This window comes from Panthera leo, chromosome A2 (genome assembly GCF_018350215.1).
Source record: "Panthera leo isolate Ple1 chromosome A2, P.leo_Ple1_pat1.1, whole genome shotgun sequence".
Taxonomy (NCBI): Eukaryota; Metazoa; Chordata; class Mammalia; order Carnivora; family Felidae; genus Panthera; species Panthera leo.
In genome coordinates this window covers 30591286-30607044 of record NC_056680.1, presented here as the reverse complement: position 1 = coordinate 30607044, position 15759 = coordinate 30591286, and the positions used below count along the sequence as shown (strand labels likewise).

The 15759-nt window shown below is 43.1% G+C and overlaps 1 protein-coding gene across 1 annotated transcript in view; it reads right to left on the bottom strand.

Moving 5' to 3' along the window:
- SYNPR (synaptoporin) overlaps positions 1–8739 on the bottom strand; it is a 313659-nt gene extending 304920 nt beyond the window's left edge. The window contains exons 1-2 of the mRNA XM_042927530.1: positions 8657–8739; positions 8481–8546 (exon numbers count right to left, since the gene is read on the bottom strand). Coding sequence (XP_042783464.1) covers positions 8481–8546; positions 8657–8674 — 84 coding nt within the window. The 5' untranslated portion in view covers positions 8675–8739. The remainder of the gene's footprint in view (positions 1–8480; positions 8547–8656) is intronic.
- Between the last annotated feature and the right edge of the window lie 7020 nt (positions 8740–15759).

Below are 15759 nucleotides of genomic sequence, written 5' to 3'. Positions count from 1 at the left end.
GGGAAAGAATGGGGTAAATGGGAAGAGACAGGGAACACAAAGAGATGAAACAGGACAGTGGTCAAAACACAATAATGGCAACATTCTTGGTAAGGCAGTTGTCCTCATTGTCCTGAACACAAGACATGAGACCTACTCTTGTTTCGTTCCTCACACTTTTGTTGTGTTTTGGTTATTGCCCTCACACTTGTATTGCTGTAAGAGTTCACCTCCTTTATTGTACAGTGAGGATGTCTACAACTCCTGTCTTTCTTTTAATAGTTGACTCGGCCTAGGTGAGTTACTCTGCTCCACAACCAAAAGTAGCAGCTGAACAATTACTTCTATAGGAGTCCTTAGGATTCCTCCTCACAATGAAAATCATGAAGGCGAATTTACACCACATCCAATGTGTTCTCAAGGATTCATTTATTCAGTCTTTATTCTCTTTCCTCCCTCTCTTCTTCCCCCCTCTTCCTTCACCTAATACTTACTGAGCACTTACTGTCTGATGTTTTGATGGGATTTGTAAACATCTCCATAGTAAGAGTTGTTCTTACTATGTGTCAAGCACAGTGTTAGACACTTAGAATCTAGTAATGAACAAGACAACTTGTCTTGATGGAGCATTTAGTCTGCCTGAGAAGCTAAAATGCAAACAAGCCATTAAAGAATGTGCTTGGGATGGGGCACCTGGGTGGTTCAGTAGGTTAAGCGTCCAACTCTTGATTTAGCCTTGGATCATGATCTCACAGTTCATGGGTTTGAGCCCACATTGGGCTCTGCACTGACAGTGCGAAGCCTCCTTAGGATTCTATCTTTGCCTCTCTCTCTCTCTCAGAATAAACAAACTTAAAAAAAAAAAAAAAAAAGAATGTGCTTGGGGAGCCATCAGGAGGCTGACTTCTTCCAGTGGAACCAGCCTACTCAGAGAGGTCCTCCCAAGAGAAGTGACATCTAAGCTGACACCTCAAGGGACAAGAGGAATTTGTCAGCTAAATAGGGCTGGGTTAGAAGAGAATGGTGGTATTCCATGCAGAGGAAGAGACATTTGCAAAAGTCCATCAGATCAGCAAGAAACCATCACCAAAACATCTAAGAAATGTGAAATGTGTACAGAGCAAGAAACTGGATTTCAATATGAGAGACTGGAGGGAGGTTGGTGGTTGGGAAGGACTCAACCACTCATAGAGATCAGGTGCTCATACTTTATGCCTCAACCTTCACACTAGGTCAGTTATCTTATGCTGCCCAGAGTCATTAAAAAATTTTTTTTTAACATTTACTTATTTTTGAGAGAGACAGAGACATAGTGCCAGCTGGGGAGGGGCAGAGAGAGAGACACAGAATCTGAAGCAGGCTCCAACTCTGAGCTGTCCACACAGGACCTGATGCGGAACTCGAACTCACGAACCATGAGATTATGACCTGAGCTGAAGTCGTAACCGACTGAGCCACCCAGGCGCTGCCCAGAGTCATTTAGACTGGAAAAAAGTATTTATCATTACCATCATGATGATTGCAATTATCTTTACTTTTAGAGGACATTTAATAGTTTACAAAGTATTTTACATGCCTGATCTCACTTAAAATTTACAACACTGTGAGAAGCAAAGGGTATTGCCCCAGTATTCAGGTGAGGAAACTGAGGTTCTCAAAGAAAGGATAATAGAATGAACAAGAATAATTACAAATATAGCCAAAGTCAAACACATGCCTGAAGAAGATGAAGACTCAAAGAAAAGTCATGTATTTCTACACATATTCCTTAGGGACTATTTTTTTTTTTTCTATTAACACGTGACCTTTTCTTTTCTTTTTGAAGTTTATTTACTTTGAGAGTGGGGAGAGGGAGAGAGAGGGAAGGAGAGAAAGTGAGAGAGAGAGAGAATCCCAGGTAGGCTCCACACTGTCAGTCCAGAGGCTGAATCGTGACTTGATCTTACAAACCGTGAAATCATGATCTGAGCCAAAATTGAGAATCGAACACCTAACCAACTGAGCCACCCAGGGGACCGGACGTTTTGTTTGTTTGTTTCCCCCTTACCTGGGTCAGGAAGAGATGTAAATCCTCTGGGGAACAGAGAACTAAGAACAATGTCTCTACTTGAGCATGAAGGCAGGATCCCTACCCTGGGAGACTCCCAAGTGCCAGGTGTAGCTGGGTATTAGGGTGTGGTTAATAACTGCCTGAGGTTGATCCTATGAATGCCTTCATCTACAATCTGGCAAATTCAGTTGGATACATGTAACTCTTCCAAACATAAGCAATGTCTATGGATTATGATTTAAGAAAAATGAGGAAGATTCTCTCCCTGCACCTCAACAAAAAACTCTGGAGAACCAACTGCCTGCAATTCTTTCAAGAGACCTTTTCCTGTAGGTTCCACACTGACCTCTCTGCAATGTTCTTTGAAATGCAGATACTCCAAGGGCAAGTTCCTGAAGAATCATTTATGCAATGATAAAAATAAAGAAAACACAACAAAAACCCCCAACCATGATAGCATGGTATACAGAGAGAGGGGCTTAAAGAGGTACATGCAAGGTGAATACAGATTTTCTACTTCTGAATTTTGCCTAGATTCTAACTCGCAAGAGGTTTCCATAACGTTCTAAATTACCTTCCAATGGATTTCTACTTTCTCCTTTTTCATCACCCCCAGAATCACCCAAATCATTATCATCATTATCATCATCATCACCACCTTCATAATTTGTTGAGCGCTTTTTATAGCCCAGGCACCGTGCAAGGGGGTTTACTTTCATTAAGTCATTTAATCATTATGGCAACCCTTTGAAGTAGGAGCCATTATCAATCCAATTTAGAGATGAGAAAAATAAAGTCTAGTGAAATTAAATAAATTGTCCCAGGTCACCATGCTAGTGAAAAATAAAATCAGGATTCAAATCCATAAGTAACATTTTTCTCTTTTTTTCTGTATTTATGGGGCCAAACACCAACGGTCTTAATAAACTTGGAAGTGCATTAAGTGATGAATCCATTAGCATACTGGGGAGTTGCTCTTTTATGAAAAGTGTATTTATTGATTCATATTCCAATCACACATGATTTTTGTCACTAATTGAGAGGCTAGAAAGTTATAATTAAATCCACATTAATGTAGCTTTGAAATTACATCAGGCCCTCAATGACAGATTGCTGCTCATAATTTAAATATCTCGCATGTTAGAATTCCCTGTCTTGTTTATACTTAGGAAAAAAAGAAAGACTTGTCTGACTCATGCACACAGATTTTTTTTAAGAAAATAGAAAAAAAAAAAAAAGACCACAAAATGAGATTAAGTTATTGGCTTTATAATCATAGTCTTTTTCTATGTATTTTAAATGAAGAGATACTAATTTTTAATTAGAACCTATTCGACCTTGGTCAATTAATAACCAACATAAAAAATAAAACAATATAGAAGACAACTGATGTCTGTTATATTCGTCTCTAAATGCAAACCCTCCTTGGCATTTTCAGAAAAGCCTTCAAAAATATATCTTAGTGGGTGAGATAAACACTGCAAATAGGATAGTATCTGCCTTTTAACATTTCTTTGAGGATTAGAGATAAGATACAGCAGGTGCCTGCCACACTGAAGAAGGCAGAAAAGTGCAGCATTTAAGAGAATACAGTTGGGAGTGAGAGTGCTCAAATCTTGGCTTTGCCACTTCCCACAATTTTGTTCTTGATCAGTTAGTTAAGTCCCTGCGCTTCATGGCGAAATGGAAATGTTAGTCATATAGATTTTAATGTGCTGATGTATTGAAAGCACTAAAATATAGCGCCTCACATGAAGCCTGCATGAGAAAGGTAGCTCTCGTTCCTTTTCTCATTAAGTGTTCAAAATGATGATACATCATGTTAATTATATATTATATCTTATTAACTATATTATTGCTTTATTTTGTTACTACCAATCATGATTATAAACGCTATTAGTATCAAGTAAGCAGAATGTTGTCTTCTGTTTGTTTGGAAAACATATTTGAGAACTTAGATTCAGGGATGAAGTTTATGCAAAGCAGGTGCCTCCATTTACATGAAGTAGTAGCCCCTATGGCTCATCTGTCAGACACACTGCATCTCTGGATTGGCTGGCTTCCTTTGGGAAGGCAGAAAGGAAAAGCAGAATGGAAATGTGAAGTTCAGGGTTGTTGCAGAAATGGTATAGCACAGTTTGAGATGGATGTCAAAGAGTAAGGATTAGAGGAATCAGGCAATTTGACCTAGCAGGAATTTCTATAGGGACAGAATCCGGACTTGCAGCATCATGATGCTGGAAGACTGTGCTGAATATCATTTGTGGAGTTGAAGTCCTTTTGATGCCCTTACATCTACACTAATTCTGGTCCTGGGTGATGGAGATGTGTTGGGGTCTGCCACATTCTAGTACACATAAATCCACAGGTATATATTCAGAGCTTTGTAAATAGTACAGGGAAGAAAGAATGTGCTGACGATACTTAAAAAAAAAAAAAAAAAAAAAAAAAAAAAGACCAAAGTCCAACTAGCAAAGAACTGAAGTAGCAAAGTAAGAGTGATCAGTGGAAGGCAGGATTCTATTAACTTAGTTTCCAGAGTAAGACTGAGAAATGGGGTAAATGTAATTTTTTATTTTTTTTTATTTTTTTTTTTTTACCATTTCCAAATCAAAGTTTAAGAGATTTGCTGGATCTATTCTATCATCATGGAATAAATGAAACAGACCACTGGGATCAGTGTTATGTCCTGAATTTTGAGTTTGACTCAAAAGATCGTGAGAAGTCCTTGACCTCATTTAAGTAGAGATTAAGAATTGCAAGTTTTGCTTCAAAGTCTTTGAAATTGGCTAAAGCTTTCCCCTGAAGGCTTAGCTTTTATACATTATTTAAACTTTAAATCTACTATATCCATGAGCCTTTCCTAAGCAAAGAGCACATAAAGTGCATGTTTCACCCTAAGGCTATAAATTCAATATCAGTGGATGTCTTTAGAAGTAACACAACTTCATATGGCCAATCCATAGGAAATCATTCATAATATAAGTTATTTTAAAAAATTACAGTTGTGCACAACTGCAGACAAGTGACATGCCTGTGGTTCTTCCTGCATAACATAGCTTTCCTTCACCCCCTCCTCTTCCCATTACACCTCAAATTATACCCTTTGGAAAAAAATCAGTTTTAACGGTTCTGTGGTACACATCTATGCTTTTCTCTATGCTCAAACAAATCTGTTTCTCTTTCTCTCTCACACACAACTATATGTCCCTTTTTCTATTTTTTACAAAAATAGTATTTTACTCTGCGCATTACTTTGAAATCTGATTGAATAAATTGTTGACTAAAAAAATGAAAGCCACTTGTTTCCATTTAATGGAACTTAATTAAACTTGTTTAATTTTGTCAAATATTAAGAATGAAACCCTTTTTTTTGCACTTGACAATTTTATCAAAGACAATTACATATACTGACCTTAAGGTCAATGCATATTAATTTAACTCATTCTTTTTAATGGCAGTATATTTCATAACATATATGAATCACACACTAATGATTTTCCTATGAACGGACTTACTGTTTCCAGCTCTTTCCTCTACAAATGATGTTGCAGTCAATATCCTTGAACATATATCTTTATATACACTTTTATTTATAAATACTGAAAAACAAAAGGATTATAGTTCAAAAATTTTAAGGAGCACCAACTTTAAAGCTGCTTTCCATAGAAAAGGAGAAACTGGGGTATTATTAGTGCTCTGTCATCATCAATTTTCACCTTTAGCTCATCACTTAACTGTTTACCAAGAACTCTGAAAGGCACTAGGGGGGAACACAGAGACAAACAGAACAAGTTGCCTGCTAAGAGATCACACGCTCTCTCATTGTCACTATCTTCTACAGAAAAAGATGGCTCAGAGAGGCTCCTCCTACTAATGCATACGGTAACATAGATATTCCTCCTCTCTCTCCACTTTGTTAAACTTGCTCAGTAACTAACCTTCTTCTATTTCTCTGCTTTCACCTCTTCACCTTAGCACTTATAAAAGGTAGATCAAGGGGCACCTGGGTGGCTCAGTTGGTTAAGCATCTGATTTCGGCTCAGGTCATGATCTCGCTGGGTTTGTGAGTTCGAGCCCCGCATCGGACTCTGTGCTAACAGCTCAGAGCCTGGAGCCTCCATCAGATTCTGGGTCTCTTCCTCTCTCTGCCCCTCCCATGCTCATGCTCTGTCTCTCAATAATAAATAAACGTTAAAAAAGATTTTCAAAAAGGTAGATCAACTAACTTCTCTGACTTTTTAAGCTTTGTTTTGGTTTGTCCCCTTGTTTCTTTTTTGTTTGTTTGTTTTTGTCCCTTATTCAGGCTCTCTTCCACAAAGAGAATGTAGTAACTGATCTGCAAGCATAAGCTATTCCACCTTATAGCCTTAGAGGCCTAAAAGAGAGGAAAGACTATAAATATTTTAGGTGTAATAAATGTTCTACTAATCCTTTCCCTCTCCCTTTCTCTTTCCTTCTCCCTCCCTCGCTCTCTCTCTCTCTCTCTCTCACCACGCACATCAAGAAAAAAACAACTATAATGCAGTGTGATAAATTCTCATGAATAAAATGTAATGGAAGCCCAAAGGATGGGTTGAATCATTCTGTTTGGGGTAGAGGAAAGGAAAAGGAGGCAATATAAGAGACAACTTCGTGAAGGTAATATTTAAGCTGAGGTTAAAAGACACACATTTTTTTCCAGGCTTGGGGTGTGAGGATGAAGGGAAACTTAAAGTGCTTTTGAGTTTTGGAAGAAACCTGGATAGCTTAGGGTAGTGGTCCTTCAGCTTAAAAGTGCATAGGAATTATCTAGGGAGCTTGTTTAAAATGCAGATTCCCGGGCACCCATCTTCCCAATATTGTGAACTGATGTCCAGAAATCTGCATTTTAAACAAATTCATCCAGGTTTACTGTACTTGGAAACATACTGGTAGAGGCTGTGTGGTGAGTAGTGACATGGAATGATGCCGTCACAGGACTGAAAAGAATACAATGTGTCAGGTAAATGACAATGTGAGACAATCAGAGATACCAGAAAATTGATGTCAACTCTTTGAATTTTGTTTTGAGACACAATGGCTTGGCAATGGAGTTCTGATTTTGATCAAAAAACCCTGCTTTTCCACAGGGAATGTTTACTGAATGGCTGAATGAATGAATGTGGGCAGAATTCTGAGAAAGCAACCGGAAGCTTCCCAGACCATGAGCCCTGCTGGCTTTGTTTAACCTGGCTGTAAGGGCCACTGTTTTATAATGGCCATCCTGAACCACTAGTTCAAGCTTTCCAAATGCTGTCTTGATGTATGTCAAACTGATACATTCCTGCATTTTAATGCAGGTCCACAAACAAGGCAAACGTGATTACCCTGTAGATCATCCGTGTAAACGCACCACAGTTGTGTAGCCAAAGCCACACGCTAGCCCTTGGAGCTAAGATCAGGGAGGACGGGGCACGCTCTTACATAATTTCCCAGCTAGTCAGTGGTAGGGCCTGTGATTAATGCTACATGACGGGCTTTGAACTTTCTGTCCAGATAGGTCCGCTTGCCTCTCAGAGCTCCTAGCAAGAGAGAATGTGCGACCTGCAGATTTCACTCTGAATAACCATCATCCCAGCCAACAACACCAACATTGCTCTGTGGCCCCGTGAGTAGCTGTTTCTGTGCCTCCCTGCTTGTCAACAGACAGGTTGCCAGAGGACTGTCAAAATGTTTGTTTTTTGTTTTTTGTTTTTAATAGGGGTACAAAGCCAAAGAGTAACAAAACTTCGGAGAGCCCAGTGGCTGAAGCTAGACCAAGAAGGCTGGGGGCATCGGGGGATGGGGGGGGGGGGGCGTAGGTTGTCCTGGGAAAAATCATTAGAGCCCTCGAGGAGTGGCCGGGGTAGAGAAATTATAACGTGGAAGGAAGAACTCCTGGTGTCTCCACCAACAGCATTCACAGCCTGGAAGCGCCTCGCTGGAGCTCCCGCTGGGCGGCTGACCACAGGCTTCCAGCATCCCAGTCCCGGCGCAGAGCTGCCTCAGTGCTGAACAACTTTCGAGCTCCGCCAAGTGGAGGCCCAGCCTTCAGAGAGTCCCTCCTCTCCAGCCTTCACCCCCCCCCCCCCCCCGCCTCTACCCCGCGCAGAAGTGCAGGTGAGGCCCGGAGCCTCACCTCCACCGGCTCCCCTTCCCACCTCTCCATCTCCCGGGGGCTCCCGACAGCAGCCCCTGCGCGCGCGGGAGCGGGAGGCGAGAGGACACCTCGGGGCGCCTGCAAAAGCCCGTCCACATTCCCGCGGCCAAGCTGGGTCCCTTCAGCCGGTCCCCGCCAGCCCGGAACGGCACCTGCGAAGTGGGGAGGTCTTTGGAGCGGGGACCGAACCCCGGGCTCGCAGCGGAAGCCAGCGGAGGGCGCCCCTGCGGACCTCGCCTCACCTGACGGCTCGCCTCCCGGCCCCCCTCCGCGCACACAGCCCGCACTCACCAGCTCCAGCGCTCGCAGGAAGGCGAGGGGCTCCTTCAGCGCCCGGAACGTGCCCGCGGAGGCCAGCTTTGGACGGGCCAGACGAGAGAGAGAAAGAGAGAGCGTGAGGAAGGGGCTGGGGCGCCTCTCCGGACCGCGGGGCGCCCCCCCGCCTCCGCAACCCAGGTCCGCCCTACCTGACTCACGGGGTCCATCGTCTCCTCCCTTTCAGATGAAGTTCGGGGGCCGCCGCCGCCGCGCGGTCCTCGGGGCCAGGAGCCCCGCGTCGGGAAGCGCCGGAGGGGCGAGGCCCGGGGCGTGCAGGCGCCGGCGGGGGCCGGGGAGAGCGGGGCCGGCGCGGGCTGGCTGACGCTCGACCGGCCGTGCGCTCCGCCAAGCCTGCGAGCCCCGGCTGCGAGCGGAGGCAGCCGGGCGGCGGGGAGGGCGCGGGGAGGGGGAGAGGCGGCGGGAGGGGGAGCGCCCGGGGAGGGCCGCCATTGGCCAGCTGCCGCCGGGAGGGGAGGGCGGGGGGCGGGCGAGGCCGAGCGCCCCGCTCCGCCGTGCGTTCGCCGCGCGCGCCCGCTGCCCTCGGGCGCCCGGGAAACTTCGGGGCCGGGGCGCGGGGAGAGCCGGCTGGCTCCGTCGGCAGCACGGTTCCCAGACTGAGGACGGGGGCACCAGGTGAGAGAAGGGCACCCACCCCTTACCTGGGGAGGTGTGTGAGGTCCGGTGACTTCTGAACGCCGAAGAGAGCCTGATGACTCGTTGGTCCGCACTAGCCTTCCGGGGGCGCCGTCGGCGCGGCCAGGCAGCCCGGGTGCCGGGGTGCAACCGAGAACGGGGTAATGCAGCCCCTGCCCCCAGCACCAGGAGAGGGTCGGGACCGACGCACGCGGCTGGAAGGGGGAGGGGGGGTCAGTGAGCTTGAGTAGGGGACTGTGCGCCAGCAGGCTAATTCTCGAGGCCACTGTGTGAGGTCATGCCCACGTTAAAGGTAGAAAATAGGCTTACAGAGGCCGAATCAGCCAAGGTAATACAGGGGCCAGACAGGGATGGAAATTCAAGTTCCTCTCAGCTCATGCTCTTCCACCGAGACCCTTTGGCGAACAAATAACCCCCAATGAAGCTCCTCCGAATTCATCCTGTAGTTGCTGAGTCCTTGCCGCCCAAACTCCTACCTTTTCCCTCCCATGGGCTGCTAACCTTGCCCGAAATAATAGCTAACAACAACCAAACGAGTTCCTTCTGTGAGTCAGAAATTGCGCAAAGGGCTTTATAAACAGCATTTCACATAGTCACAAAACCCCCATGGGTTACTACACTATTCTCATTTTAGAGGTGAGAAAATTGAGGGTCATGGAAGGGACGTGGTCTGCTGTAGTTTAAACAGTTAATAGATGACGAAGCCAGAGCTGAATTCAAAAAGGCAGTAAAAGAGAAGTGGGGTAAGGGGTAGAGGGGAGGAAGAGGAGGAGGAAGAAAAAAGGAGGAGGAGAGCGCTTAACCACTCAGTCATGTTGCTGATATGCCCCTTCCTTCTCACTCGCTTTGGACTGGATTCCACATATGAAGTGGTCTCCGGGCAACACAGATACCCCATCTGTTTACTACCAAGATTTGCCAAAAAGGTTTGGAGTTTGTGTGTGTTGGGGGGGGGGGGGGGGGGGGGGGGGAGTGACTAATAGTTAAGAGTGGGGGATGAAAATGGAAATGAGTAGTTAGGAGTCTGCTAAGGGGAGCCCGCAGGCCAAATATGGGTAAGAAAGATCACATCCAGAGTAGATGCCCCCCGCCCATGGATTTTGTTTGAGAAGACTAGAAATTTCGTAAGAACTCCAAAGGGCCAGTTGCACCATCTGCAGTCAGCCAGTTTTGTTCCTACTGCTCTTCCTACATACACAGTCTAAAACAATTGGAAACAGTTGTTTCAAAAATAAGCCATTATGCAACTTAACAAGGGGAGGGGGAGAGAAGGCAGTTATCAAGTACTTAGTATGTGACCTGACATTTATGTATATAATCTTGTGTGTGAAGTTGCTTAGCCTCTTCAAGACCTCACTTGTCGTTTTAATCTGTAAAATGGAGCCAACAATATCTACCTCGGCTGTTTGTTACCAGGACTCAATGATGTGGTCAGTTGTAGCACAGTCTTGCCACTCTCCGCAGCACCCCTCCTCTACATAGCCCTGCCTTTTTGAACTCAGGAGCTGCCATTTGATTTGCTTTGGCCATTGAAGTATGGGCAGAGGTGATGTGTGCATTCTGGGCAGGAGTTTTCAGAACCTTCAGAGATTTGCCATCTTGTTTGTTTCCTTATACCATCACGAATACAATTTATTACACAGAGGCTACTCTGACAGCCTGAGCCCTGGCATAAGACTGATGAAGACCAGGGGCACCTGGGTGGCTCTGTCTATGAAAGCATCTGACTCTTGATTTCACCTCTGGGTCATGATCTCACGGTTTGTGGGAGCGAGCCCTGCATGGGGCTCTGCGCTGACAGCACAGATCCTGCTTCGTGTTTTTTCTCCCTCTCTTCTCTGCCCCTCCCGTGCCTGTGCTCGCTGTCTCTCTCTTAAAAATAAGTAAATAAACTTAAAAAAAAAAAACAAAACATACTGATGAAGAGCAGAGCAGCAGCTGGACTTTATGCACATGGAACCGAGCAAGAAATGCATTTGGGGTTGCAAGTACCTGAGACTTTTAAGTCTTTTGTGACTGCAACGCAATACAACCTGGGGTGATTCATACGAGGATTCACACAGCTAGGAAGTAACTGAACCATGATTCTGCCTGAATCTGTATGACCTCATTGTCCTTGCATCCTTGCTCTTTCCATCACAGTCAACTAGCTTATGGCTATAACATCTCCTGCTTAATGATGATAATTATAATAGCTTATATTAATTCAGTTCTCAGTGCATGCCAGACATTGTGCTGTTTTAAATACATCATTTAAACCTCACCTCAATCCCCTCTTTTATGGATAGTGCATCCAGGCTTAAAAAGGCTAGCTACCTTGCCCAGGGTCATCTAAACATAAACATCTAAACGTGACTCTTTCGACAGAGAGTGATTTATTTACGCTGTTGCCCACTAGCATTTCATTTGAGCTGAGGAGTGGGCACAGCTGAAGTGTGATTATTGAGCCTGTCCCCCTAGGTCTTTCTTCACACCCAACATCTCTCCTTGCTAATATGGTGGCAGATTTTTCCAGTCCTCCAAACACCGTGTGAAGGAAGCCAGAATTGTGGCAAATGGCAAATGTGTCATAGCTTAGACAACAATTACACATTGTCACAGGATGCTTTTCACGTTCCGGAAATGTATGAGCTTCCGACAGCTGTATCACCAAAATAACCCAGAGTTCCGTATCACATTTGCAATGTTAAATGTTTCGTAGACTTTGGGGTTAGAACCTCTGTCTTCAGACCCAGAGATAACAGTGGGTTCCCTAAAGAACTAGGCTGGGAGAAGTAGGAGGGATGGTATAAACACTGCCACAATATCATTCTCAGTGGCTGAGGGTGACACCTTCTCTTCTGCCACAAGACGACAAAAGATAACTTCTTTCTTACTATAACAGATTATTGCATTGGCTCAACAATCATGTTAAGTAGGGTGAGGTGTAAGCAATCCATTTTAGTGGCCTGTATTGGTTATGTAAATCAGTTTCCAAATTCTTCTTTTATTTTCGACCAGGGACTTAGGTTGATGAAGACTTCCTTTGATGTGCCAAGCCAATTCATTCATTTACTGCCCTGGTTCTCAACAGAGGGAGGTTTGGGTCCTTCCCTCCCCACGGAGACATTTAGCATTGTTTGGAGACACTTTAAGTTGTCACAACTGGGTGGGGGAAGGGGGGGTAGAAAGATGCTGTTGGCACCTGCTGGCATCCAAAGTGTTGTGGCCAAGGATACTGCTCAACCTCCTACAATACAAAAGAAAGCTGCGCACAACAAAGATTTATTCAAAAACTGTCAGTAGTGCCTCCGTTGAGAAACCTTGACTTAACAACAAGTTAGGACTTCAACAAGTAATTCAACAAGTAAGGACTGCATGCTTATTATGTGTTAGTACTGTTCTCGGTACTATAAAGAGCTTGACAAAATCCCTGCCTTCACAGAGTTTACACTGTAGTGGGATATATTACAAATCCAATATGTTCCAGGTCAACATGTGGTAAAACAAGCAAATAAACAAAATTTAAGTTATAAAAACGACCATTTTGACTCTCACAGGGGATCAACATTACAAAAACTGAAGTACCAAACTGCAGTAGATGAACTTGAATTATTCAAGCAATTAAATCTTGCTCTCAGTAACAGGGAATAAATAACATGCTTGGGTTTCATCTTCCTATATCTCTTCTGGCAAAGAGGAAAAAGTAATTTAAAATTTTATCCATAGCACCTTAATACAGGAGAAAATACTATCCATATGTTATGACCTTTAAAATACCGGAAGTAAGTAGTGAGTGGAAGTCAAATGTCATATATTGAACTCTCTGCTTATGCTGCTAACCTAAACTTTCCAAATCTTTCCTTGACTAGTGAGTACAAAAGCAAAGCCCAATAGCATGTCTCTGTAATTATTTGCTTATAAATTTGGCTTGCATGGGGCTGGTACACAGTCAAGGAGTTGGTGTGGAAATATTTTCAAGAATTCGAATTTTACAATAAGTGGCAGCATTATCTGTGAACACACAGATCAAGTAAAGCCATCTTTATGTTTCAGTCTTAAATGGCTGCAATATAGGGGCATTTGGGTGGGTCAGTCAGCTAAGTGTCTGACTCGTGATCTCGGCTCAGGTTTTGATCGAAGGGTTGTGAGTTCAAACCCTGCTTTGGGCTTTGTGCTGGGCTTGAAGCCTACTTTGAAAAAACTGGCTGAAATACAATATACAAGGATGTGTGCATGTTTATACTTGGCTTGAAACTTCATCACAAAATAAGATTTCATAGGCGTCTATGGAATTACTAGCATTCAAATAAGATCATTCTTTTTTATGAAATGTTTACTTATTTATTTTGACAGAGAACGTGTGTGCATGCACATACACTCATTGGGGTAGGAACAGAGAGAGAGAGAGAGAGAGAGAGAATCCCAAGCAGGCTCCATGCTTAGCATAGAGCCCCATCAGGCTCCATGTCAGGATCATGATATCATGACCTGAGTTGAAATCAAGAGTCAGATGCTTAAGTGACAGCCACCCATCATTCTTAATTAATAATCATAACTGATAGGGGCACCTGGGTGGCTCAGTTGGTTAAGCATCCGACTCTTGGTTTCACTTCAGGTCATGATCTCCCGGTTCGTGGGTTCGAGCCCCGCGTCAGGCACTGTGCTGATGTTACAGAGCCTGCTTGGGATTGTCTCCTCTCTCTGCCCTTCCCCTGCTTGTGCATGCTCTCTCTCTCTCTCTCTCTCTCAAAAATAAATAAACATTAAAAAAATAATCATAACTGATGCAAAAATTCAAATGTCAAGACCGATGTGGACTCACATCACAAAATGCTTTCACTATTTCTATTTGCATCTTTGTTTTAAACAAAAGATGTCTGTGTAAATATGGCCTGGCTTGAACACATGCAAATTTAGAAGACCAAAATGCATGTCCAAAGATTCACCATTGACCTCAGGGAATACGAATTGTAACAGTAATCATAATAATGACTCTCAGTATTAAGTAGATGTTGGATAGAATGCTCAGTGCCCCTATTGGCATAACTCAGTATCCTCATCAACCTCATAAGTCTGTATCACTTTCTTGCCTTGTGTAGACAAGAAAATACAGGCTCAGAGAAATGAAAACTCTCAGCTAAGCTTTTATAGATAGTAAACAGCAGAGTCATGAGTTTTCTCCTACCCTTGTAACTTTCTAAGAAAAAAGATACTATGCAGTTTCCATTGCAAATTTGAAAATGTCACAAGCTTTAGGCAAAAATATTTTTCTTGCTGAAACATAAACGAAATGTCTCTGAAGAAATAAAGATGGGTACCATTGTCGACTCCACGTACAACTTCTACCACTGTTTTTCCATGAACCTAATTAGAAGAAACTCCTCCCCTTCTCAAAGGCTCAATCATTCTAATTATTTTTATCTTTCATCATTAACTGCATTTTCCAAAATGCTCATCCTTCTTGACATTCTTCTTGTATCACTCCCATGTTTTCACAGACTCATAGATCACACCCGCTTTGCGTTAATCTCATGTCACCCACTGCAAGTTTTGAATGACATAAATAAAGCCCAAAGAATGGATACATCTTGACTAAAGTGTTACTGCCTGAAAAAAGGGTCTAGCATAAGAGAGGATTACTCAAATTCTGGAAACAGATCAACTGTGCTCCTCATATCCTGGCTCTACCACTCCCTTGTTACGTGACCTTGAGCAAGGCTCTCAAACTCTTTTCATTTAGCTTCCTTATAGCAAAATGGAGATTAACTGGACATCCACATTGCTTTGTAAGGAGGGATATATGAGTTTTCACAAGTAAAGAACCCAGAATAATACCTGGCATTAGAGAATCTAGTACAGAAAGCTGCTAAAAAGCCAAGACATAAGACCTACCACAATGGTAGGGAGACAGCCTATGACATTGGCATCCCAGTGACTGTTATACACCACGACTTATAAACACTTAAAAATCATTTATTTTCTTCTATCTCCTTTTTTTCTTTTCAAAATTCTCATTTCTTTTTCCTTCAAATGTTTCTTGTTTTTTCCTTTCTCCTTAAACTCCAAGCTTGTCATTTAATCTTGGGAATTTTCTTCGGGGGTTGATAAGAACATTGGTAACATTGTTTTTGGGAGGCTTCGCAATATACATACACTTTCCAAGAACATACAATTCAATGTGAAAGTCTTTTTTTATTTCTTTGATGTTTACAAGTAGAGCTTTGACAGGGATTGTTAGGATGTTCTTAAAAATAGTTTTGGGAATATTTGCAATCTCCAATAATTTTATCCTTGTTTTAGGGAACAGTTGCATACATATACTTATAAAACCCTTACAGATGATAAAGATAGGAAAGATCAGATGAATTCTTTCCTATCTTTAATAAAAGTCTGTAATCCAAATTAGACACTACATGCTTGTCATTTTAGTAAATTCTCCAGATGGTCTATAGACCTCATGCCTCAGTATGACAAAATGGCTTTTGTATCTACTCTAAATGAGTCCAAAGAAAACCCCATCCTATTCAACAATTATAACACATTTACTTATTCCTTACCAATATGAACCTTTAAGTCAAAAACAAACTCAGATTAATTCAAACGCGAGACATTGGAA